General features: G+C 40.1%; 2 protein-coding genes across 6 annotated transcripts in view; both read left to right on the top strand.

Moving 5' to 3' along the window:
* The window catches only part of scai (suppressor of cancer cell invasion), a 180,752-nt gene extending 168,426 nt beyond the window's left edge, over positions 1-12,326 (top strand). For 2 of the 3 annotated variants that reach the window (XM_080212011.1, XM_080212012.1), the window contains exons 16-17: positions 5,721-5,821; positions 10,136-12,326. In XM_080212011.1, the coding sequence (XP_080068137.1) occupies positions 5,721-5,821; positions 10,136-10,282 (248 nt within the window). In that variant the 3' untranslated portion in view covers positions 10,283-12,326. Of the gene's footprint in view, positions 1-5,720; positions 5,822-5,918; positions 6,632-10,135 lie in introns of those variants that run through there. The other variant, XM_080212013.1, reaches the window with a different exon arrangement.
* Positions 12,327-21,513: 9,187 nt separating this feature from the next.
* golga1 (golgin A1) overlaps positions 21,514-27,225 on the top strand; it is a 66,770-nt gene continuing 61,058 nt past the window's right edge. The window contains exons 1-2 of one of the 3 annotated variants that reach the window (XM_080212415.1): positions 21,514-21,635; positions 23,883-24,236. In XM_080212415.1, coding sequence (XP_080068541.1) covers positions 24,105-24,236 — 132 coding nt within the window. In that variant the 5' untranslated portion in view covers positions 21,514-21,635; positions 23,883-24,104. Of the gene's footprint in view, positions 21,636-21,669; positions 22,025-23,043; positions 23,160-23,882; positions 24,237-27,225 lie in introns of those variants that run through there. The other 2 variants (XM_080212416.1, XM_080212417.1) reach the window with 2 other exon arrangements.

Here is a 27,225-nt window from a genome sequence, read left to right on the forward strand (position 1 = left end):
TTTTTTTTAAAGAAATTGTTATCCTTCTGTTACCTTTTACAATGTCCAGCAGTGACTGTGTTCCCTTCCTGAACTTGATTCTATTTTCCATCTCTGAGGATAAGCTGCTCAATGATGCCTATTATACTCCTACTGACATCCACAGCTACCTACACTATACTTTATCATACTCCGCTTCCAATAAGTACTCCTTTCCTTTCTAGTGGACCTAGAAATTTGTCATTATTTTATTTGCCACCACACAATTGGAAAGTAGACTATTGTTTTCATCCTAAAATAGGAGTATTTAGTGATTCCTAACTTTTAAAACACTTATCTAATATAATGCAAGATCAAGAACAAACTGATGATCCTGCAGCATATAGCCAAATGGAAAATTGTATATATTTCATATAGCTACTGTCTCAATTAAAAGGTAGTCCAAGGAAAATTAAAGACACAATAAATGAGAACAGGAGTTGTCCATATAGATGTTGAGCCTGCTCTGCCATTTAGCCTGACCATAGCTAATCTTGGGCTTTTCTGCCTGCTCCCCATACCCTTTGATTCCCTGGGAGACCAAAAGTCTGGTCATCCCGGTCTTAAATTCCAAACATTTACAACCTTTTGATCAGCCCCATGTCCAGAAACTGTGCCTTGTTCTATATTTCCAAGACAGTCGAACCAACATTTTAGTAACTAGGCTCCTTCATAATCTTTAAATGTTTCAATAAAATCTCATTCTTCTAAATTCCAGAGAATCGAGGCCCAATTTACTCAGTCATCATAGGACTAATCTCTTTCTAGGAAACAATTTAATGAACATTCTCTGCACTGCATCCAATCCTTCCTTCCTTAAATATGGAAATCCTTCCTTAATATGCAAATCCTTCCTTAAATATAGAAACCAAAACTCTGCACGGTAATCCAAATGTGGTCTCTCTCAACCCCTGCACCATTGTAGCAAGACTTCCTCAAGGGTTGTGAAGAATAGTCATCTGGACTTGTGAAATTCACTCAGTTTCCCTCTGAACAGATGCTGCCAGTCCTGCTGAGCTCTTCCAGCATTTCATGTTTTTATTTAAGATTTTCTTTATTCTTGCATTCCAATTCCCTTGCAATCAAGGCCAATTTACCATTTACTTTCCTAATTGCTTGTTGTACCTAAGTTAAGTTTCTGTTCCTTTTATAAATATATCCAAGTATCTGAACATCAACATTTACAAGTTTCACACCTTTTTAAAATATATATTCTAATTTATAACCAAAGTGAATAACCTCCTACTTTCCAACATTATTCATCATCTGCCACACTGTTACTCACTCTTGTCTATATCCCTTTGCAGTCTGTGTTCCTTCATAACTTGCAATCTCACCATTTTTATATTGTCAGAAAACTTAGGGACGTTTCTGTCTGTTTGTTGTCCAAGAACAATGTATATTTTTCAAGTTTATATATGTGTGTGTGTGTGTATATATATATATATATATATATATATATATATAATATATATTTGTGTGTTAAAAAAGGTAAAATCATCTCAGTTTCATTTAGATTGTTTTGAGCTTTGTTGATTAGAAGTCTGAATAGACTGAAGATCAGGTCTTAGTTTGTTTTTAAATAAACATTTTTAATGGGGTTTTACATTCCCTGAAAGTAAAGTTATGGGTTAAAAGGGTTTAATAGTTTAGTGATTCTGGAGGAAAACGTTGCCTAACAACAGTAGTCAAATTACAGAGAAAAGGTCAGTGAGAGAATTCAGTGTGTGTCAGGGAGAGGGGACAGGAATTTTAAGCTCTGTGGTGAAAAAGACTATAACATTATTCGGGACAGTCATTGACAGAAGAGTTAGTTATAGAACTCAGCAAAGTGATCAATATAGCACATGGCTACTGGAAGACTGATTTAGGGGACTCATTTGGTTGTTCTGCAGTTGAAGAAACTGAGTTTGGAGTGTGGTTTAGGTGTTTTGGGAAAGATACAAGTTGTGTGAAAAGCACTGAGTGAATTCTCAGGAGCAGTCTTTGTACCAAGCTAGTGGTAACTCTTCACTAGTTTATGTATCTGTAAAGTATTGCTAGGATAAATGAATTGTGTAAATTTGAAGCATCTTCTTGTGTTTGTATTGAGATCTTTCTGAACTTTTTGTCTGATGTATTATAGTTCATGCTTCTTGTTTTAATAAATATATTATTCTTCGTATTAAAAGTTCTTTAATGGGCTTCTGTGAATTTGTTAGTAACTTACCTCCAATGTTTCAAAAAAATGGTGGGATCTATCAAGCTAGCTTTCGTTCTGGGTTCTGACTTGTCCAGTATTAACATTAGCTGGGATTGTACACACGTCATTGATATCAATTGTTTAAATCGTGTTTAACATGAACATATACAAAATCAGGTTTAGCCAACTTATTGAAGTTTTTTGAAGAAGTAACATATGCTGTGGTTAAGAGGAACAGTGGATATACTGTACTTCAATTTTCAGAAGGTGCTGCATCAAAGATTATTGTGGTAAATAAAAGCCCCTAGTGTAGAGGGTAACATATTGGCATGGACAGAAAATTAGCTAGCCAACAGGGAACAGAGGGTAGACATAAATGGTTCATTTACTGGTTGGAAAGATGTAATGAGTAGTGTGCCAGAGGGATCAATGCTGGGGCCTCAATTTTTGACAATGTATATAAATCACTCGAATGTTGGGACCAAAGTTATGATTGTTAAATTTGCTGATGACACAAAGATAAGCAGGAAAGTAAGCTGTGAAGAGGATATAGGAAGCAACAAAGTGATATAGATAGGCTAAGTGAGTGGGCAAAGACCTGCTAAATAAGGTATAATGTGGGAACTTACGTAATTATCCATTTTGGCAAGAAGATTGAAAAGAAGCATATTATCTAAGTGGTGAGAGATTAGAGTTTCTGAGATGCCGAGGGATCTCGGTGTCCTTGTGCATGAATCACGAAAGATTAGTATCCAAGTACAGCAAGTAATTAGGGAAGCTAATAGAATGTTACCATTTATTGTGAGGGGAATTGAATACAAAAGTGGAGAGTACATTTCAATTATTCAGAGCATTGGTGAAACCAAATCATGTCTTCTGTGTACAGTATTGGTCAACTTATTTAAGGAAGGGTGTAAACACATTGGAAGCAGTTCAGAAAAGGTTTACAAGGCTAATACGTGGAATGGGAGAGTTCTCTTATGAGGAGAGGTTAGATGCTTTAAGCTTGTATCTTCTGGAGTTTAGCAGTAAGAGGCAAATTGATTGAAACATTCAGGGAGCAATCTTGCAGAAGAGATTCAGTACGGGGGAACGTACTCGCTAGTGATGTCAGCTGTAGACTGCTTGGGGTGCCGTTGCTCAGGCAGTGGACTGGCAGACCACACCCCGGCCCCCCCCCAGGGTCTAGACCCCTCCACCCCCCACCCCGCCCATGGTAGCATTGGTCCCTGGCATTGAGACCTCCCTGATGATTCTCCCATCACAACCCTATTTGCAGCCCATCCTGCAACCACCCCAATCCTCCTTGCATTCCTCTCACCCCTTTTCATCTCCCCTGCCGAAGGAGCGTGAAGCTGATCTTGCTGTCTAAACAGTGCCAAGAAGGTTATATGCAATGAGAAACCGGTTTGCACCCAGAACAAGCTGGATTTTTGGCCTCACATGCAATCTTACTGGCTCGCTGCACAGGTCACTGGTAAAATCAAGCCTCTAAAATTGTGAAGGTCTTGATGGGGTGGATATTCAAAGGGTGTTTCCTCTTGTGGGAGAATCTAGAACAGGGGTCACTGTTTAAAAATGATCATTTAAGACAGAGATTAAGACTTTTTTGAAGCTGGATTCTTCATAAGCATGGGGATAATAGGTTATTGGGGTAGGTGGTAAGATAGAGTTGAGGATATAATCAAAGCAAAATGATCTCATTGAATGATGGGGCTGGGTGGCCTTCTCCTGGTTTTAATTTGTATGTTCTTATATTTCTAAATAATAGAAGCCCCAGCATTGATACTTGTGGCACTCCGCTAATCATAGTCTGCCATTTGAGAAAATACTCCATTTATCCTTACAGTCTGAATGTTGCAGTTCACTTTATGAATACCTCTTGTACATTTCTCAATCATGTTATAAAAGATCAGTATTTGCAAAGCTACCATGCAAAGTAATCCACAATTAATGACGCAACCAGCCACAATTTGCTGTCAAAATATGGGTGAGGCTAATGATGCCTGCAGTTCACTTGAGCACAAATGGTACAGCAACTTCAGGCATGGGAAGATGTATGATAAATTCAGAATTTCTGTCAGAGTTGCACTACTCTGCATTAGTTCTGCAAAAAAGGTCCTCCTGCAACTGCAATGTATTTAATTGTGTGATGTTGCTGTATTTTTGCAGTGTGTAGAACTAAACTTGCCACAAAGGGAAGTTTTGTTTCTTTGTGCAGGTGCCCTTTTAGTATTGTGATAAATGTCAGTTACTGCTTAAAAAAAAAACATCTGGCGCTGAAAATTAATGGGACCTGAAGGACTGAGACTCCACACTTTATTGCATTTTCAATTTTTAAAAAAATCATTTTTTTTTATCACATTCCAATCTTATAGTCCTTCTCTTGCTGTACATGATGTGACATTGAATTCACCCATTCAAATGTACCCTTTTCTGTCCTTGCACTGCTAATTTCTTTTGTCTGATTGGTTAAGGACATACATGATTACTTGCCCTGTTCGTTCAGGTCTCAGCTGCCCTGTATCCCCCTCTGCAGCATTATCAGCTCACTTTCAGCAACTCACCATGAATTGAATTAAAAAACTTCAGAATGCGAAGGCAAATTTAACTAATGGCAAATGCCATTAGATTCACTCCTATATCATATTATGGCCCAATATCTTGGACAACTTTGGTCCCTGATATAATGCTCTTTCTTTCTAGGAACTTCCCTTGCTCCATTGTATTACTTTGGTATATTTGTGCTGTGTGTGGAAAGCACTTAAATATGAAAGCTTGATTGCCTGCCTTGTAGGGTGTTCATTTTTTTAGTGTATGATTACATACACTAATCTCTTCAAACATGAAGTTGTGGTTTTCCAATTAGTTTCAATTCAGTTTCTATTTTTTAAAAAGGGCATCATCATACAGGTTCTAGTGTTTTATAGCATTTTAGTGCAACAAACACCTATTTTCAATGAAATGCTATTTCAGAGTTCATATTAAGCAAACAAACCAGTGTAGAAATCTCTGTTGTAAATGCATTAAAGATTGAAAAAGATCCTATAGGGAGGGAGGTTTCTGTAGCAAGAAATTGGCATTCTCAGTGAGCTAAGATGATGTGTCATTCTCCAGACCATTACGGAAGCTGTTACATTATTCACCACCATCTTTATGCATTCAGGAGTATGGAAGTAAAACAAAAGACTGTTCACTTGTCTCTAATTTTCTGCAACACTTTCCTGTGTTGTAATGTTTATCTTAACTCTAAGCCTTTTGTTATATAAGTATTTCTTCATACAAGACTGAATTTAGTTATTTCAGAGGTTGAATTCCTTGGGAGGTTTTGCAGTTGCGAAATCAAGCCTGTTTCATGAGCTTTGCAAAATCTTAAAATGACATAGCACATCGATCACTAAGCAAAGGTTTCCAACCAGTTTAGCGATGTTTGCAAGCTTTGGACGCCTGACTGAATGGCACCAACTGCCTTCACAGAGGCATTTAATCACAAAGCATATCCTGTTACCTTTTTTTGCAGATCAAGCATTCCTTCAATTTTTTGGTGATGATTTCCTTCGATTGTTGTTGACCCGGTTTGTCCTCTGTTCCGCAACCATGCGATTGCACAAAATGTTCAGGGTAAGATTTGTACCTTTTTGATTTTACTTCAATAATACAGCAACAGATAACATAAAAATCTCAAAAGTTTATGGTGGAATTTTATCACTTTTTGCAGTGTGTGGCATTGCGCGGAGAAAGCGGTCTTAAAGCCACTGGAACTAATGACGGCCTTCTCCATCATATTGCCAGGAACTTAGGGGCTGGTCCCACAATGTCAGGGTGGTGGGTTGGACTCTGAACCTGTCCCACCAGCAATTTTGTATTTAAAAAATTGGAGTGCCAGTTTTAAAGGCCTCCTAGATGCAAAAAATCAAAATGGAACCCCTTCCCCCACACCCCCTGCCCCAGTTATCAGCCTCCCCCACTAAATGATGCACTCACCTGACCTCCAGCGGGTCTGCCGATGAGATACACTTCATTGGGAGATGAGTTGTAATCCATGTGTGCTCTCGTGCCAATGTGAACAGATTATCTATAGGGATGCAGCACGGGTTGATCAGGTGTAGAGGCCTGATAGTGACATCCAAATTTAATATAATGGTTTCCCAGTGCTCAACGTTGGGATTCCCATTATGTCACTGGTCGGGAGGTGGGGAGAATTGTGATGAGATTTCCTGCCGATGTAGAATGTGACTTGGACCTCTCATAAGATATTCCGCTCCTGTCACCAAACAGTATGTCATTGATGAAACCAGATGGCTGTTATGTTTTTCATCATCATGTAGCTTAAATGACTACAATGACTACATGTGTAGGTATAAAAACTTTATGGCACCAGTGGAATAACACCCCATTTTAAGGATCTGTAAATAAACCATCAAAACAAGATCCATAAAGTTTTTGAATTTTGGCCTGTTCTGAATATGAAGCTCTTTCTGACTGATCACAGTAAACATTTAATCAGGTCAAAAAAGCACAAGAATTTCAGATGTTGGAAATTGGCAGCAAAAACAAAAAAATGCAATAAACAGTCAGCAAAACAGGGAAAAATAGAGAAGTTAACATTTTGTGTGGAGCCTTGAAAATATTAATGGTCAGTAATTAAGTAATTAATTAATGATGATTGGAGAAGGGCTTAGATGGGATCCTTTGTCAGAGAGTTGGCGCAGACTCGATGGACCCTATTTTACCATTTTGATTCCAAGCATTGGGCGGACTTGAAACTGGGGAGTGTTTCAGATCTGACTTCTAGACCCGTTCTCAGGCACCTCCAGACTACCTGCAAAAAGTGATTCCAAACCAGCTGCACAAGCCTATGGGTGGAGCTTACCGCACCCTGCAGCTCCAATCGGTGTTTCCAAATGTGCATGCGCAGAAAGAAACTGATAGAATGCTACTCTCTTGCCACATCCTTCCCGTTGATGATGCCTCTCTCTGGCCACCCCACAGACATTTCCCCACTCCCCAACATTACTGACCCCTTTATACCCCCACCCTCCTGCCACCAAGAACGATTGTGGGCTCCTCCACACCAATCTCAGGCAGAGCAGCAGCGGAACTCCCCCTCACTGATCTCAGGCTGAAATGCAAGGGACCCCTTCTCACTGGCAGCGGACCACCACCGATCTCAAGCAGAGAGCCATCGGACACTCGGCACATACCTCCTCCCTAACTGGAGTTCCCAAATCAGACTTTTGTGGAGCATGTCTATTTCATGCTGATTCTGGATGGACGAATGCACTGGTAAAGGGAGAAGTGCCAGTAAGCTTGGGTGTGCAACCCATCAATTTAAATGCTTGCAAATGCATTTAAATGACCGTCGCACCCATTTCAGGCGCAGTCCTGATCGCAGCCATTTTTGGGCTTTGGTAAAGGGGGAACTGGTGTGGAGATGGGCACAGATCGCTCTCCTCGCTTCATGCCTGACTTTATCAAGTTTTCATGCTCACAAATGGGCACAACACTATGATAAAATCGGGCCTGATGGGTTGAATGCCTGTCTGCACTGTAGGGATTCCAGTATTTAAATATTTAACAAGGTATAGAACAAAGGGGAAAAACGAGAGAAAAACACATACAATGAGAATTAAACTTAATGACCTGTACAGTGCTTGTGTGGAAAATAGAAGATAGCTAAATGACAAAACTGATACTGGCATAAAGCAACAAGAGGCCTAATAAGAGAAATTGAAGAACTAAGAGACGTGAGATTCAGTGACTATATAAATAACTAGAAGTGGGGAGAGGCAGGTAGAAATGGAACATCAGCAAATAGACACCTCTGGCTCAGGAACAAGTTATCAAAAGTAATGCAGGCCATCTATCATGCCTTCCAGTGTAGGGTTTTTCAGTCTAGGCACCAAATTATTATTTTCTCCTAATCCCAAAAATGTTGTTACGTTAATCTCACTTTGCCAGCAATTCTTGCAGAAGAGAAAGGGGAGTTTTGGTTAAAGTCTAAAGTTATTAAAATCAGTAGGCCAGATGGCCTCAAAGAAAAATACAATGTTTGTATCAAGTTTCATTGAAATCAAGTAAAAGCCCAAAAACTGGGAGAACAAATTGAGAATGCATTGGGAATTCAAATAGTAAGTGACATAGAAGTCAGGGTTGCAATTATGGATGGAACAGATGCTTGGCAAATTGATTATCTAATCTGAACTTTGCCTGCCTAATATAGAGAACTAAACCGTGAACAGTGTATACAGCGTGCTAGGTTGAAGCAAATGCACAAATGTCTGTCTTGATGTTTGAAATCCTGGGCAATGATAGGGGAGGTGCTGAATGGGCAGGTGGTTTGTTCTGGATTTACCACTTCTATTTCAAGAGGGCGAAACACAAGTATTAAAATATTCAGCAAATTCGCAGTTACATAACATAAGAACATAAGAAATAGGAGCAGGAGTAGGCCATCTAGCCCTTCGAGCCTGCCCCGCCATTCAATAAGATCATGGCTGATCTGTTGTGGCTCAGTTCCACTTTCCCGCCCTCTCCCCATAACCCTTAATCCCCTCTCTTATCAAGAACCCATCAACCCGCTTCTTAAAAATATTTAGCGAGGCAGCCTCCACCACTTCAACGGGCAGAGAATTCCAGAGATTCACCACCCTTTGAGTGAAGAAGTTCCTCCTCAACTCCGTTCTAAACCGCCTCCCCTTTATCTTGAGGCTGTGCCCCCTAGTCCTACTGTCTTTTTTGAGCGGGAAGAGTCTCTCCACCTCTATCCTATCCATCCCATTCATCATCTTATACGTCTCAATGAGATCTCCCCTCATTCTTCTAAACTCTAACGAGTACAAGCCTAGTTTATTCAGCCTCTCCTCATAGTTCAATCCCCTATTACCTATTATAAATTCTATTTTTAACACAATCATTTCTGAATTTTATTCATTTCCTTAAGTTATGCCATGTTATAGTAGCTGGGTGGGAAGCCAAACTACTTCTAGGTCTCTGCCAATCCTATTTCGTAAACTGCAGCTCTCTTCCTGACGAGGCTGGGTGTTGAATGAGAGAGGACCTGGCATCAACGATGTGCTTTTTCTTAATGTAGTCCAAGTGTGCGTGGTTACATTCAGAATTGTGAGCATATACTCTGACCTAATCCCCAACCCTCCATTCTACGTTAGGATACCGATAGGCTCTACCATTTTGCCATAAAATATTACATGCTTGTCAAAGTATAAAAACATCACCCCAACTAATTTTAAATGCCTCTACCTTGCATTCATTTTCACTCCAAATGTGATAGTTATTTACGTGAGAAGTATTTTTTCTGTTGTAAATGTAACTTAACTATAAAAGCTTTACTTATGTTAAAACATATGGGTTAATATAACACAGTACTTCCATTGGTTATGGGAGTATATAAATACTTCCAGTATCATCAACAGGATGTACTGCAGCAACTCTCAAACACTTTTTCAACTGCACCTTCCAAACCTGTGACCTGTACTGCCCAGAAGGCCAAGGGCAGCAAGTATATGACAATAAATCTTATCATGAATAGAATCCTTCATTTTTTAGGATGATCTCTGCTGCTAATGCTGCTTGGGATGTTGTGTGTATGTACCCCCATCCCCTTTCCATTTATTTTCTCCTATTGCATCCATCTGTGTTGAATCCTTTATCTTGCTTTATCGTGCTTTGTCTCTGTGATTAATTTGAACCCTGATCATTTTCTGCAGTATCGGTTTTGATTGTTCACCTGCATTTTTGATTTTTTTTTAAATTTTGATTTTGAAATTGAATATGTTATATATCAATCAACTTAGGACAGTCTTGATCATGTTATCTTCAATCTGTTAAATGTGTGGAGAGACCATACTATAAAATTAACTTCCCTTTTTTCTATGACTGTATATTTTCTCCTCCTGTCTCCACACCTGATAAAAGGAAACTCGGAATTACCCAGAAACATACCCACAGTTGCAGAAGGAAGATAGTGTGGAGAATCCTGCTCTCCAGAGTCACATCCTAGAACTGGCTTCCATGTTGGATGTTCGAAGCCTTTTCCTGGAAAAGACCACTGCTGAATATTAGGAGAAAGGCTGAAAAATAAATTTAACAATTTATTTGAAGCCACAGGATCTGAAGAAAATATTTTTCTTTGCATTTACCTATTGGATAATTGAAACACTTCTTTTTAAAACAGAAGTCTTTTTGATCAGTTAATTTCTCAAAGACTGATGTAACTGGCACAATTATGTTTCTGTAGTTGCGTGTTCCATAGTCACCGTGTGTTAAATGTATTGTGAAGAAAACATTAACCTGGCAGGATACAATTGTAAAGATGATTTATAAACAACAATTAGCTGAAAAGGGCATTTACTACAAAAGCAATAGAAGCTTTTTGACTTGGTTCATTTCTCCATCCTGTGTTACAGTAAAACACTAGATGTTAATAAGATTGTCATTTTGAGTGTTTTATAATTATATTGGCAGCAATATATAAAAGAAAAAATGAACTATTTCCCATGATGTTCTGTTTCATTTTGAGTTATAGTTAACCATATGTATTAGTTGTGGTCTTAGCAGTAAACACTTTAATGGTAACATTTGATATACTTGAGAGAAACCAAGTACCCCTGTTTGTGTATCGGTACTGCAATTAAATATGACATGACCTGAAAAACACTGTATACAGCAGTGGTATCCGACACTCCCATAATGCACTGTGACAGATGAACATGCTCTGTTGATGAATGAGAACCAGAATTATCAGGGGACATTCAAGACAGAGTCCAGTAGATTAAGGTAGGTTTATGTTTGTATGTCTGATGTTGCTTTACACTATTGGAATTGCTACAAATCACTGTAACATGATATCTGATGGCTTCCAATGCAGTCTCATTTGTTGCTTTTACGACAGATAGGTATGTATGTGCATAAAATAATTGGGGTTACTTTTGCAATTGAGCCTCATTTTAGGGAAAGAAAAGATATTGTCAATTATACTCCACCTACTCATCTTTCCTCTTTGGAAGAGGAACTATTTTATTGGTAAAATTGCTGGTAGCTATAATTTAATGTTACTTTGTTCCTGAAAGACTGGTAGAAATTAGAGGCTGAAAAATGTGTTCTGTGTTCTCAGCACATTCACCATGATAGGTCACATATCTCATGGTTACTAGTATTGTGCTGCACAACTAATTTTAGTTCAGCCATAAAACGCTGCTACATTTTTATACACGGATACTTGAAATAAGCAAGTTTTTTTTGGTGAAAAGCTTTGGTATTCGTACCGTTGCCAAATATACTTTGTATAGTAATGTTATGTAAAGGAAACAATCTTTCCTGTAGTAGATTTTGATCCATCTATGACAAGTATCAAGACTATTAAAGATGCTTTTTATGCCTATTACCACATCTTGTTGCATTGTGTTGACTCAATTCATAGTTGATATTACCTCCTAGATGGTTTAGGAGTGCTTTTTGACTTGTATTGTGTGAAATTTCTCTTTACAATGGATTTAGCTACTATCAAATCATCATGTAGATCTGATTTAACTTATGTTATTGATCGAATATTCTGTCACTTAAACTTGTGTCCTGTTGTTAAAATCTGAATGTGTTTTGGCTAAAATACAATTTTAAGATATGTAAAACAAGAAGGCAGCTTAATTAGTAAAATGTTAAATGCTTATTGGCCATATGGCGTAAGAGGACATTGTAGTGTTGACAATTTTGCTTCCAAAGTTCTAAAAATGGCCAATAAAATGTAAATAATTGCAACTGCAAAGATGTTTAAAGATTTTTTAATGAAAGAATTTTTGTGAATCACGTTGTATTCACTTGATGCAGCCCAACTCCTGTGTTGAACTTTTCAAAAGGTTATTAAGCATGTTATTAGATTTAAATGTGATCTTTTGCTACTATCTTGAAGCAAAAAATGAAAAGGTGAAAGCAGAATTCTACACTTTTAGTTATATTAAAAGATAAACAGACAGCGCACACTGGAGAAAATGTTCTCACTGTCTGCACATTATAATGCATCTTGTGATTAACATAACTGTTGTATGTACATTTTTATTTTTACTGTGTTCGTAATGTGTATTACCCTATACTTTATCAATGAGACTCAATAAAAAAAAGTAAACCAATGTTGAGTCTTCTGTATAGTGTTAAATAACACTTCAGTGTACATTTTTAGTAATGCTAGAGTTGAATAGTAAAATTACAACACAAATGTTTTTGAAAAATCCTTAATGCTGTTTATCTGCAATTGTTTCTAACTGATTTGACAAGGAAAATAATTTGAGGTGCCACACTGGGTTCCTTAAACAAATTAATGCAGGCTTATTTCTGAGGTATTGCCTGATTAAAGTTCAATATGGAAGAGAAATAAAACCCCGTGAATGACTCTGATGATGTCACAGCATGCCATGTGACTAATCACAGTGATGCATCACTTTCCAATACATATCCCTCCCCCTTTACTTAAGTAAACTTCAATAAACTTTTAAACATTAATAATTACCCCCCACAATGAACATCAGTTACATTGCCAAGTATTATTATCTAATATATACAAGTAACATGCAAGTCTTTTTGGTGGATGCTGATTTCGTTTTGGTAAGATATAATGTTCTGGAGTCTGATCCTTGACATCTACGGTAGTCTGTTCCTCACAAATATCAGGTCAGGTATTCACCTTGTGAAGTTGCTTTGTCAGCAACATTTGTTGTTCTATTGCAATAGAATCTGAACTTGGTTATGAAATAATCCTTGGTTCAGGGATTTCACAACCTTAGATGCCTTTCTGAAAGTGTCTGCTAATTCACTTTGTGAAGTGAGGATTTGATCCATTTGTTTCTGCTATATTCTCTCATCATCAAGTTGCACTGTAGCAGGCTTATCTTAGCTAGAATGGTTGCAGTACCCATATCTCACTTGTAGAGTAGCTACTCACTAAAATTTGGTTCTCAAACCAAAAGAGAAAATGCTAGAAAATCTCAGTAGGTCTGGCAGCACCTGTAAGGAGAGAAAAGAGCTGACGTTTCAGGTCCAAATGACCCTTTGTCAAAGATAAAAGGCATAGAAAGTGGGAGATAGTTATACTGCAGGGTGAGGGAATGAAAGATGAGTCATAGCCTTAGAAACCATGGGAAAAGGCTGCTAATGGCAGTCCATAAAGAGAATAAAGGGTGTGAATGGCCAAACAGTATAGAAGCTAAAGTCACATGAAGATTGTGGGAGGAGGGGGAAGAGAATTAGTGGGAGAGAGGTAAAATTCAGAACAAGGGGCAGGGAAGGCAAGCATTTTATTTTACTGTTCTCTACCTTTTTATTTCTTTATTGTCTATCTTCATTTTCTTTCTTTCACCACTGTTTCCAAAAGGTAGGTATTTATATTGGAACAATCCCTTATTGGTAACAATCATTAGCAGTGGTTGCCACCCTCATCTGGAGGTATGTTTAGGACAAGTCAATCCTGTTGAATTGCCGACCACCAGCCAGTCCATCAAACAGATCCTTGATTAGTGGCAAGGGGTGCTGGTTGACCCAGTACTGGATTTTTCATCATCACAGTTACACACACAACCATCAGATTTAATAACTGGGATGAGTAGGTTTGCCCAATTGCTCATTATTACAGATTCAATTACTCCTTCCTTGACTAATTTTACTATTTCCACTCCTACCTTTTCAGTTTAATTGCATAAGGCACAATTCTTGTCTTGAATATCTAGGGTTGCTATCCAGTTTGATTTGGAGCTTTGCTTCCATCCTAGTCATGGATCCTAGAGTATTCCCAGACACTTTCCTATACTTTACCAGAAGATTTTGTAGCCTGTTCTTGCTGTCAACCAGTTGGTTTATGGGCCACAGTTCAGGTTAATTTTGTGCAACCACATTTTAACAAAGAATGCAGGAAAAGTTCCCTTTACTATGAACCATGATTTATCATTCAGTGGAACTACCCCCTCAGGATAAGTTTGCAGGATTTTAGTGGTAATGTTTGAGCTTCTGATTATATATGTTTTCTGGGAGAAATGAGACAACTCCTGTATCTACTATCTTTACTACTTGTTCATGTAACTTTGGATAAACCTAGCACCTTTGGTTATTCCGTATCCTTGATAGGACACATTTCAAATTCTTTCCTAATCTGTATTAACCTTGGAAATGTTTGTCTTCATCAGATATTTTGTAGACCACCTTTAAGATCTTGACATGTTTTTACATCTGTACATCTTCAGGGTTGGAGAAGTCTGCAGTATCCAACATGCTTTAGTTGTGTGGCTTTTTTGACACATTTTCTCTACTTCCCACATCCTTGTAGAGAGTGCCCCAGCTGAGCACACCTAAAACATGCTTGCATTTTAAGAGATTTCTTTCTGTTGGTTCCCATCTTGTGTATTTTGGCTCCAGCTCCAATTTGGGAAGCTTCTTTCATGGCCAATTCCATGGACACTGATCTCAATAGTAAGATTTAAAGAGCTTTTGGTGAGCAATCATCTTTGTAGACTTCGAAATGAAGGATTTCAAACAAGTTGGTCTTGCATATTATTTTCAAGGGTTCAAACAACTTGTAGTTCTTTGCTAACTTTCTATTGTAACGAATTGTAATATATTTTCACCTTTTTGACTCTGCTGACAAAATTGGAACCTCAGCAATTATTAGTGGTTTAAGTGAAAAATGACTTTCGAGACTCTTGGTCAGTTCTTCGCAGGTTTTTTTTCACTGGGCTTCTGAGGATGCAAAAGGCTCTGTAGCAATGTAAAGTTGTTACGCCCTACTACGCTAAGAAAAGTGACTATTTTAAGCTTATCCGGCATCCTGTTTGCCGCCAGATAACGTTGAAATCTCTCCGTGAGTATTTCATGTTTCCACATTTTCGTCAAATGCCTCTATGGCACCACCTTTGCAGTTAGCGGTTATTAAATCATAATACTTTAATTAACCTTTCCTCCCCTCATTTCTTTTTGTTTAATTTGTGTTATTTGTTTGTTGTGTTAGTTGGATCTGTAGTTTAGAAAATCTGTTTTTCAAACTACATGGTCGGCAATCACACTTCTATTCCCTAACAAAAAGATTTACAAATCTTTTTTTGATTTTTGTTCTGTTTTTATTTGAAGTTTTGCTTCCCTTTTTAGAATGCATAGGCTTTCTTTTTCATGTGTGAGGATCCCATTGCGTGCGAGGTCCTGCCACATCCACCCACTAAACAGTAAGCAAAATCTTTTTCAAGGCTACTCATGGTTCTTCTTGCAGTGGAAGTTTTGTTTTTAATTTGACCTATTTGAGTTGAAGGCACTGACTTTTTCTCTTTCGTTTTAAGAACATAAGAAATAGGAGCAGGAGTAGGCCATCTAGCTCTTCGAGCCTGCCCCGCCATTCAATAAGATCATGGCTGATCTGTCGTGGCTCAGTTCCACTTTCCCGCCCTCTCCCCATAACCCTTAATCCCCTCTCTTATCAAGAACCCATCAACCCGCTTCTTAAAAATATTTAGCGAGGCAGCCTCCACCACTTCAACGGGCAGAGAATTCCAGAGATTCACCACCCTTTGAGTGAAGAAGTTCCTCCTCAACTCCGTTCTAAACCGCCTCCCCCTTATCTTGAGGCTGTGCCCCCTAGTCCTACTGTCTTTTTTGAGCGGGAAGAGTCTCTCCACCTCTATCCTATCCATCCCATTCATCATCTTATACGTCTCAATGAGATCTCCCCTCATTCTTCTAAACTCTAACGAGTACAAGCCTAGTTTATTCAGCCTCTCCTCATAGCTCAATCCCCTCAACTCCGGTATCAGCCTAGTAAACCTCCTCTGCACTCCCTCCAAGGCCAAAATATCCTTGCGCAGGTGCGGCGCCCAAAACTGCACACAGTACTCCAGCTGCGGCCTCACCAATGCCCTGTACAGCTGCAGCAAGACCTCCCTACTTTTATATTCAGTCCCCCTCGCTATGAAGGCCAGCATCCCATTCGCCTTCCTGACCACCTGCTGCACCTGCAAGCTGGGTTTTTGCGACTCATGCACAAGGACCCCGAGGTCCCTCTGCACTGTCGCCTGCTGCAGTTTTTCGCCCCGTAAGTAATAGTCCTTCCTACCATTCTTCCTACCAAAGTGGACCACCTCACACTTGCCAACATTAAATTCCATTTGCCATTTCCTGGCCCCTTCACCCAGCCTATCTAGATCCTTCTGCAGACTCTCCACACCCTCCGCACAATTTGCCTTTCCCCCAATCTTGGTGTCATCAGCAAATTTCAACACCCTGCACTCGGTTCCCTCCTGCAGATCATCTATATAAATGGTAAATAGCTGAGGCCCCAGCACCGACCCCTGGGGCACCCCACTAGTCACCAACCGCCAATCCGAATAGCACCCATTGACCCCCACTCTCTGCCTCCTATTTGACAACCAATCCTCTATCCACGCTAACACCCTACCCCCAACTCCATGTCCCCTGACCTTCTGCAATAACCTCTTGTGAGGTACCTTGTCAAACGCCTTCTGAAAATCCAGAAAGACCACATCCACCGGCTCTCCTCTATCCACTGCCCTAGACACATCCTCATAGAACTCCAGTAAATTTGTCAGACACGACTTCCCTTTAATGAAACCGTGTTGCGTCTGCCCTATCAAGCAATTCCCTTCAAGATGCCTCGCAATTTCCTCCTTAATGACGGATTCTAACATTTTACCTACCACAGACGTTAAACTAACCGGCCTATAATTCCCCGCCTTTTGCCTGGCACCCTTCTTAAACAACGGCGTAACATTAGCCGTTTTCCAATCTTCCGGCACTTCCCCGGAATCCAGCGACGTCTGGAAAATAACCACCAAGGCATCCACTATCACCTCCGCCATTTCTTTCAGAACCCTCGGATGCATTCCATCCGGTCCTGGGGACTTGTCCACAATCAGCCCCTCCAGTCTGTCAAGCACCACCTCTCTAGTAACAGTAATGTCATTAAGACCCTCCAGTCCTACCACCTTTCCATCGCTAACACCCGGCAAATTATTCACGTCCTCCTCCGTGAAGACAGAAACAAAAAAGTTATTCAAGACCTTAGCCATTTCCCCATCCCCTACCACTAGGTCCCCTTTCTCATCCTCTAAAGGACCAACGTTCACCCTAGCCAGCCTCTTCCTTTTTATATATTTATAAAAACTCTTGCTATCCTTTTTTATATTTCCTGATGTCGATCCTTCCTTTCACACTTAAGTCACGGTTGCAAAGAGAAACTTCAGAATCTGGCCAGTTGCAGCTTAGAAACAAAGCATTGCCAGATTTTCCTTGTGTATGTGCAATTGTTTCTGACCAATTTGGCAATAAAAGTTTATTTCTGAGGTGCCACACTATGAGTTACTTAAACAAATCAGTGCAACTTTATTTACAAGGTGTTTCCTGATTGAAGTCTAACATGGAAAAAAAAAACACCACAAATGCCTCTGGTGACGACTTCACATCATGTGACTAATCTAAAGCTGCATTACTTTAGAATACACAACATCAATGAAAACCACATTTGAATTGTATTAAAAATGTTAGGCTTTTAAACTATTTAAGTTGCTCCATCAATTCATAATTTGATTCCTGTATGGCACAATGGTTAGCATAGCTGCCTCACAGTGCCAAGGACCCAAGTTTGATTCCCAGCTTGGGTCACAATGTGTGGAGTTTGCACATTCTCCCCGTGTCTGCATGGATTTCCTCCAAGTTCTCCAGTTTCCATGCTAAATTCCGCATCAGTGTAACTAGGGGATATTCACAGTAACTTAATTGCAGTATTAATGTAGACCTACTTGTGATACTAATAAATAAGTACCTCCAATGTAAACAACCTCCAACTGAAAAGTTAGTTTAACCATAACTTACTTTTGTTGTTTTCTCCTTCTTAGTTAATGCCAACTTATCAATAGTTCTACATTATACAAATCATGCCTTTTTTGGATTTATATTCTATATTTATTTGTCACAATATATCCCAGGAAAGGCAATGAAATAGAGTTCCTAATCCAATTCAGGAAACCTCTGCTAAAAGTTACTTTGTCTTTCAGCGGCCATCAGTCAAGATCATAATTTGCCTTCCTAGTGATGATGTAGTCTTAAAGGTGAGCAAGGTGTTGATCCTCATTTGTAATGTCTGGAATGCAGTCCCACAGGTTTATCCCTATCCCCCTCGATTAAAAATACAACTTGTACGTCAAATGTCATTCCCCTGCTTTGATTTTTATTTGGTTACCTATAAGCAAAGAATAAGGACAGCATAGCATCCTGACTTGTCATTGAGTCAGGATCCTGGAATTCCCTCCCTAATAACACAGTGGGTGTACCTACACCACAGATGCTAATAAATTAGCTAATCCCAGGAAAGTTTGCCAGCAACCACTGGGTTAATTGTTATGTCACTACCACCTTTTTCAAAATTATTTTCAAAATCAACTCTTCTAAAAATTCATGTCACAATCCAAATAGTCACAAAGCAGGATTCACCACAGAATTAGACAGAAGCAGTTATTAAAACCAAACTTGGAAGTACTTGCATAGCAGAAACAAAATAAATGGGGAACTTGTCCCAAACTGATATTCTGGTCCCTAAATTACAAAATGTGAATTTCTTTCCAGTTTTAAGTGAGCTGATGTTTCACTGAATATTTATCGGTCCAGCTTTAGCAAATCTATCAATATCACAAATCTCACTGTTAAAATGGAAACTGTTTTACTTGTGCAAACAGCTATGATAATTCCACTGCAACAAGCCTCCAGATTGATTTTTAATTCTAAGCATATATCTATTTTGTCGGTTGAGGATATCCAAATTTCACCACTTTTTTCCCCCTCAGTAACAGGGCTGCCAATTGTGATTGTACTTATGGATATTTCATCAAATGACTTCCCATTTTCCAACTGTGCTACTAAATCAAAAAGCCCCAAATGCCTATGTTTTCTAACTAACGAATTATAGTGTTCAAGGATCATAGAATCCCTAGAGTAAAGGAGGCCATTCAGCCTATCAAGCTTGCATGGTCAACAATCCTACCCAGTCCCAATCACTGTAACTCCACATATTTACCCTGCTAGTACTCCTGACTTTGATTGTCAGGAGTACTAGATTGGCCTTGTTAGATTTCGCCAATCAACCTAATTCGCACATCTTTGGACTATGGGAGAAAACCAGAGGAAACCCATGCAGTCACAAGGAGAACGTGCAAACTCCACACAGTCACCCAAGGCCAGAATTGAACCCAGGTCCCTGGAGCTGTGAGGCAGCAGAGGTAACCATTATTGCACCATGTTGCTTTAAATTTCACCATCTACCATAGCGGGATTTGAACCCAGGTCCCCAGAGCCTTACCCTGGGTTTCTGGATTACTAATTCAGTGACAATACTACTACTTCCTAGAATGATCTACCCCTTACAGTATAACTAAATAAACAAACATATGTTTTGAAGAAATAATTCAAAATATTCAACAAAAATCTTAAATGGGAACTGATGACCATAAGAGCAAGTGGGTCCCTGGAATTGACTTTAAATCAGCAATCTTTAAGTTCAGCTGCCCTCAGGGGGTTCCAAAGCCACCTTGTCACCAATGACAGTAGCAGAATGCAGCTGTGCAAATAACAAAAACACATGAGGAACTATAGAATCACAGAATAGTCAGTGCAGAAGGAGGCTGTTTTACTCAGTGTCTACACTGGCTCTCTGAGCATTTTACCTACTGCCATTCTCCTGCCTTCTTCTTGTAACCCGGCCCTTTGATTCTTTTCAAATAATAATCAGATTTTCTCTTGAATTCCTGCACTGACTCTGCCTCCACCACAGCTTTCATGCATTCCAGACCCTAACCACTCGCTGTGAAAGTGCTTTTTTTTTCTCATATTGCTTTTGCCTCTTATACCAATTACCTCAAATCTGTACGCTCTGGCTCAATCCTTCTCACAATGCGAACAGTTTCTCCCACTCTATCCTGTCCAGGCCTCTCATAATACTTTTATCAAATCTCCTCATAGCTTTCTTTCCCTCAAGGCAAATCATCCCAATTTCTCCGAGCTATCTTAAGTCTCTCATCCCTGGAATCATTCTCATAAACTGCCTACACTCTCCAATGCCTTCATGTTATTCCCAAAACAGTGTCCAGAAGCATATTCAGTCTCCAGCTGAGGTCTAGATCATGTCTTATATAAAGTCAGCAAAATCTCCTTGTTCTGGTATTCTATGCCCCTATTAAAGTTTAGGATACTGTATGCTTTATTAACAGCTGTCAACATATCCTGCCACCTGACTAATGCACGCCTCTGTTCCTTCACATCTTTAGGTTAGGATCGTTTTTGTTGGAGTTCAGACAAACGAGAGGGGACCTCAAAGACTTATAATATTTTACGAGGACTAGACAGGATAGATATAGAGAGGATGGTGGGAGAGTCCAAAACCAAGGGTTACATAGTCTGAGAATGCAAGGTACACTGTTTAGGATGGCGATGAGGAGACTTCATCAGTGGTGGGTCTGTAGAATTCATTGCCACAGGAAGTGGTTGATGCTAAAACATTGGATGAATTCAAGAGGTTGCTAGATCTAGCATTTGGGGCGAATGGGATCAGAGGTTGTGGGGAGAAAGTACGATTAGGTTATTTAGTTGCACAATCAGCCATAGGCTCAAAGGGCCAAATGGCTTCCTTCTGCTTCTATCTTCTACGTTTGATCATTTTGTGATCTACTCCAGCTTCTATTCCTCCTGTGGGAGAAAACCGGAGTATCTAGAGGAAACCCACGCAGACATGAGGAAAATGTGCAAACTCCACATAGACAGCGACCTGAGCCGGGAATCGAACCCAGGAGCTGTGAAGCAGCAGTGCCAACCACTGTGCTACCGTGCCGCCCAGCGGACTTGAGTCCTCCCAGACGCTCAAGCGCTGCAGGAGCTCCCAGTCTGCTCTTGACCCCTTGCGATTGTTAGCATCGAGACTCTATTCACTAGCTGCCTTTGTCTTGGTTGGCTCAATGAGGCCGCCAATCAGAAATCCGATTGCATCGGCGCGTTATTATGAGCACCAGCGATCGCAAATGTAAGGGCCAATCTGATTGGTCGGGCTGTGGATAAATGAAAGAGTAGACCTGATTAGTCAGGAAGCGGGGGGGGGGCAAATGAAAGAGTAGATTTGATTGGTCGGGAAGCGGAGGCAAATGAATGACTGGATCCGATTGGTCGGGAAGCGGTGGATGCAAATGAATGACTGGATCTGATTGGTCGAGCTGCAGGGAGTAAATGAAACAGAGGATCTGATTGATCGGGCTGCGGCACGGCCGCGGTCCAAATCTGCTGAGAGCCGGTGACGTCGTCGCCACATCGGCTAGAGTGAGGTGAGAAAGACCGAGAGCAGGATGGGGGCGGCTCAGCCATGACATTCGAAGTTTCGCCGTCGTATCGCACAACTCAGGTACCTGCTGAGGATGGGAAAGGCTCTGCCTATACAACAAAAGTCTTAACGGGTCTGCAGCTCTCCCTCTCTCCAGAAATGGACCTAAATCGGCAGTTAGTGTCGAACTTTCCAGAAGCAGGCTATTTGTATTTTTGAGCAGCACCGTTCCATTGCTGAGTGATCGCTGTGGGCGCTGACTTGGGGCCAGCGGCACGGGCTAGGCCGCTCCGCCCTTGTTTGTCCAACTCCAGACTGCTCCGGTTGGCCAACCCACTTACCGACAACTGATTGGCGCGGAGCTTCGCTAACCGTCCAATGATGTGGTGGCTGGGACCAGCCCACTTTCCCATTGGCTTCGGGACCTGTCAATCAAAGAGCTGTCAGCTGGTCCAGCTTCTGGTTTTTGGGTAAAAATTGAAGACTTCGCATAAACTGCAGAATTGTAACATTTCTGTGAATACGTTGAAGGAATTCCGCAGTTGATGACTTTACCTAAAGTCCCACTGATTGATTACACTTATTTTTAATTAGAGATTTATAGCACAGAAAGAGGACCTTCAGTCCAACATGTCTGTGCCAGCCATCAGTTACTTATCTATTTCTAATCTCATTTTCCAGCACTTGGCCCGTAAACCTTGTATGCCATGCCACTTCAAGCGCTCACCCAAATTCTCTTCGAACGTTGAGAATTACTGCCTGTCTCACCCTTTCAGGCAGTGAGTTCCACAAAAAATCCCTAGAGCATTTTGAATTGTAGCCACTGTTATAATGGTCCAGATCTCCTAGTCAGCGCTGACGCTGAGTATTAAAACAGAAAATGCTGGGGAAAAAGTACTCCTGACTTAGTGTCTGATTTTGCCAATAATGTCTTCAGTGGAACTTCATCAACTGCTGCTGGAAGTCCAATTAGGACAACCTGTATCCAGCATGCAAATGATTTCTGAAAAGTTCTCAGATCCTGCTGATATTTGTCCAAAGGCTCAGTCTTTCTTATTTCACAGTGTATCTTGTGTCACTCAGTCTGAGTGAGGAAGATCAGTAAAAAGTCTGACAACACCAGGTTTAAGTCCAACCGATTGGTTGGACTTAAACCTAGTGTTGTCAGACTTTTTACTGTGTTTACCCCAGTCCAACGCAGGCATGTCCACATCATGAGGAAGATCAGTCCAGACAGGAGCTCTAGAATTATAGAGAAGCTAAGTCCAGCTCCCTTTGAAGTGGCAATCTGCCAGTGGTTGCCACTCTGAGGAAGTAATGGGCCAAACTAACAGACCTATATCTAACTTTTTTTTTCTCCTTTGCCTTCAATAATGGGAATATAACCCAAAGGCACTTTTCTTGAATTTAGAGAGCTTTGTAAAATCTGACTTATCTATTTGCAATTTTCTTAACTGATCTAACTCATGGCCTTTAATTGCAGCTTCTTTGGTACATCTCTTGTTTCAGTAAAGATAATACCATGATGTAGAATGATTTGATATAGTTTTTACTCTATGATTGGATCACTACTGATTTCAGATGAAGGGGAATAACAGAAACAAGGTACTTTTCATCTAACGAAGGATAAATGAAAGAGCACGTAAAATAGTCATGCTCACTAGGATTCTTAGAGCAAAGCATCTATCAACAATCTTTGGTGGGGATTAGAATGTGAGAATCCAATGCACAAAAGGCTGCAAATTGATCTTGTCTGTACTTGGTGCAATGTCAATAAAATGAAAAGTACCACTTAATTCTTGGTACTGACATTGAGTTCAGATACTAGCTTCCAGCACCTGCCATTTCACTGGTGCTTTTCAAAGACTGCATATGCTTATTGCATGGCTGTTTCAAGATTGAGCTAGAGAATTGTGATTTATATCCCCATTTGAGATTTTGTGTAACTCAGATTCACACAGTGAGGGAACTGCAATTTCAGAGGTGCCCTTTTCTACATGAGACATTAAACCAACGGTCCTTCTGCTTGTTATGAAAGGTGGGGGCTCAACTTAGTGTCAGCTTAATAATTTTGAAATGTTTCCTTAATTTCCTTTTCATTTCTGTTTCCTATTCTGTACAAACTTTCATATTGTCTTCAGCTTTCCAGTCTGTCCAAAGCTCCATGGCTTTCTGTCAAATTGCAGTGAACTTTGTAATTCTTTATGAAACTCCAGCTGTTCAGAATATTGAAACTCAAAAGATTTTGCTTTATTTCTGTAGCATTGCAATTGCACTTTAAAATCACTGTTATTTTCCTGCGTTAATGTATTTCTTTTTCTCTGATAGGTACTTATTACTGATGCAATGGAATTTTTTGCAGTGGACTGGAAAAGTGAGGCTTGTTAAGGAGCAGCCAAGAGCCAAACGAGGGTGCATTGTTTTCTCGAGTACAATCTCTCTCTTCCAAGTCCATCTCTGCGGCTCTTGGTAAACTTAAAGCATTCGGTATTTGAGGCAAACTTGTCATTGGATAATTTGGAATCCTCTCAAAAGAATAGCTGTTGAACCATGTTTGCAAAACTGAAAAAGAAGATTGCTGATGAGGCAGGCAGCACCTCACGGCCCGGTACAGGACGGATTCCAAGATCAGTCAGCAGAGACTCCATCACCTCAGTAGGAGCTGACTCTGGAGATGATATAGTACGTATATGATTCCTATAATTCCATGGATTATTTGGCATGTCTAAGGATGTGATCTTGGAAGGGACTTTATTGACAGGCAGGGTGATTTCATCATCAGTCACAGCTGCCTGCAGTCTTGAGGCATTTTATTTTTGCATCTATGTAGCTTTGTATGGTTGGCGACAACAATGTTAGTGTAGCTATATTAATGTTTCTGTAAATCTGTTTTGTGCAGTAGAAGCCCTTGTCTTTAGGCTTGAGAGGCTCCCTGACTTCTGACGTGTAAATTTGTAGAACACAGGTGATGAAAAACAATTAAAAGAAATTCTGTGAAGTGGCATAGAAAGCAAAATATAAAAGCATATGAGAAAAATCTAGCATCAGAACAAGGTGACGACAAGCTTCATTCTGTGCTACAGTTTTAATGATTCAATGAGCTGGATTTTGAAGTAATAACAAAGCTGAAATTGCAAGCATCAGCCATCATTACTCCTCCTGAAACGGGTAACAGCTCTGGAGTCCTCACATGCACAGTTAAATATGGAAAAGTTGCTGTCAATAATTCTGCACTACTCCATAGGGTGAGCAGTTGAAGTTTCCCCAGACTGCAGTCCAGTTGAAATCATTAAACTGATAAAACTTGCACTTTTGTGCAGAGAGCAGCACAGTGGCATAGTAGAAGATGTGCTGGTTAGATGCATTGGCCATGCTAAATTCTCCCTCAGTGTACCTGAACAGGTGCCAGAGTGTGGCGACTCGGGGATTTTCACAGTAACTTCATTGCAGTGTTAATGTAAGCCTACTTGTGACGATAATAAACTTAATCACACTGTAAAAGCTCTTGGAAAGGTTACAAATTGTTGATTGAGGTGTAACTGAGTTTTAATGCTTTACTCAGCTACTGAACAGCCTCACTGACTCTGAAAAACTAATTTTATATTTGTATAATGTCAGATTTCTCCATTGTAATATTTCATAATTTTTTGAAGTTTGATATTTTAGCTTATTTGACTATGCGAAATTTTAATTAAAATGAATAGTTCAGTGCATTTCCTTCCCTTCATGCTGTCAGTGAGAATGTTTCAATATGATTTACTTTATGATATCATTATTGATGTATATCATTATTGAGAGCCCCTTGGCTTGGCTTATGATTCAAACTGACATTGGGAAAAGGGGAAATCCACACCAAAAAAATTGCGAGATGGGGTATCTTTCTTTAAGTCTGCAATGAGTGTTATTTTGCTGCTGACCACAAGTTGCATGCCAGTAAGTGGCCAAACTTGGGGAAACAAAGTACTGTTCGTAGCTGAGACTGATATTTATAGTATAATTTCAGCTTTACTTGTGTCAAAACATAACGTAGTGTTTCAGATGCAAAACTTTAGGAATAAACACATTAACCAATAAATTACGAATAGTTTGGTGTGATCATTTTTCCTCCCAGAATCATGAAAGTGGAAATATTAATTAATTGTGGCATGTTGCAAGATCCCACGATGTTAACAATTCCTGTGTGTTTCTATTTGTGTAGTGGGGATTTGCTAACAGATGTGCAGCCTTACTTAAGAAGTCCTAGGGGCACTGAAAATCCACTTTGTTTTGAGTAATTTCCAATCACTTGTCCTAATAATGGTAGACAGTTCATCAACGATTCCACATGGGCCATTTAGCATCCAGAGAAAAACGTTTTCCAACTAGTGCCTTGTGAATTTAGAACTTTTCACATTTTGAAATGAAATAATCCAATCAATCCAGCATGTTTTATAATACAGTGCTTATTTATATTGGTATATAGTTGCAACTGAGGATGAGTACTGGAATAATACAAGATGTAGTTTCTCAAATATATTCGGAGTCTGAAGCAGATTATAATAGTTCACAGTTGGATAATTAATAACTCTGCCATGCTCATTTGAAAAAGGAGGACCCTTACACTTTGATATATACTCCATGGGTAAGTCCAAAGAATAATAGAATTTTGTTGGTTGGAAACCTGTGGCTGCACTGGATGTGACTTAAAGACATAAATTATCCATGTAACCCTATGCATTTACATAAGAACATAAGAAATAGGAGCAGGAGTAGGCCATGTAGCCCTTCGAGCCTGCCCTGCCATTCAGTAAGATCATGGCTGATCTGTCGTGGCTCAGTTCCACGTTCCCGCCCTCTCCCCATAACCCTTAATCCCCTCGCTTATCAAAAACCCATCAACCCGCATCTTAAAAATATTTAGCGAGGCAGCCTCCACCACTTCAACGGGCAGAGAATTCCAGAGATTCACCGCCCTTTGAGTGAAGAAGTTCCTCCTCAACTCTGTTCTAAACTGCCCCCCCTCTATCTTGAGGCTGTGCCCCCTAGTTCTACTGTCCTTTCTGAGGGGGAAGAGTCTCTCCACCTCTATCCTATCCATCCCATTCATCATCTTATATGTCTCAATGAGATCTCCCTTCATTCTTCTAAACTCTAACGAGTACAAGCCTAGTTTATTCAGCCTCTCCTCATAGCTCAACCCCCTCAACTCCGGTATCAGCCTAGTAAACCTCCTCTGCACTCCCTCCAAGGCCAAAATATCCTTGCATAAGTGCGGCGACCAAAACTGCACACAGTACTCCAGCTGCGGCCTCACCAATGCCCTATACAGCTGCAGCAAGACCTCCCTACTTTTATATTCAATCCCCCTCGCTATGAAGGCCAGCATCCCATTCGCCTTCCTGACCACCTGCTGCACCTGCAGGCTGGGTTTTTGCGACTCATGCACAAGGACCCCGAGGTCCCTCTGCACCGTCGCCTGCTGCAGTTTTTCGCCACGTAAGTAATAGTCCTTCCTACCATTATTCCTACCAAAGTGGACCATCTCGCACTTGCCAACATTAAATTCCATTTGCCAGTTCCTGGCCCCTTCACCCAGCCTATCTAGATCCTTCTGCAGACTCTCCACACCCTCTGCGCAATTTGCTGTTCCACCAATCTTGGTGTCATCAGCAAATTTCAACACCATACACTC

The sequence above is a fragment of the Carcharhinus amblyrhynchos genome, chromosome 25 (assembly GCF_965287045.1).
Source record: "Carcharhinus amblyrhynchos chromosome 25, sCarAmb.v2.hapA, whole genome shotgun sequence".
NCBI classification, from domain to species: domain Eukaryota; kingdom Metazoa; phylum Chordata; class Chondrichthyes; order Carcharhiniformes; family Carcharhinidae; genus Carcharhinus; species Carcharhinus amblyrhynchos.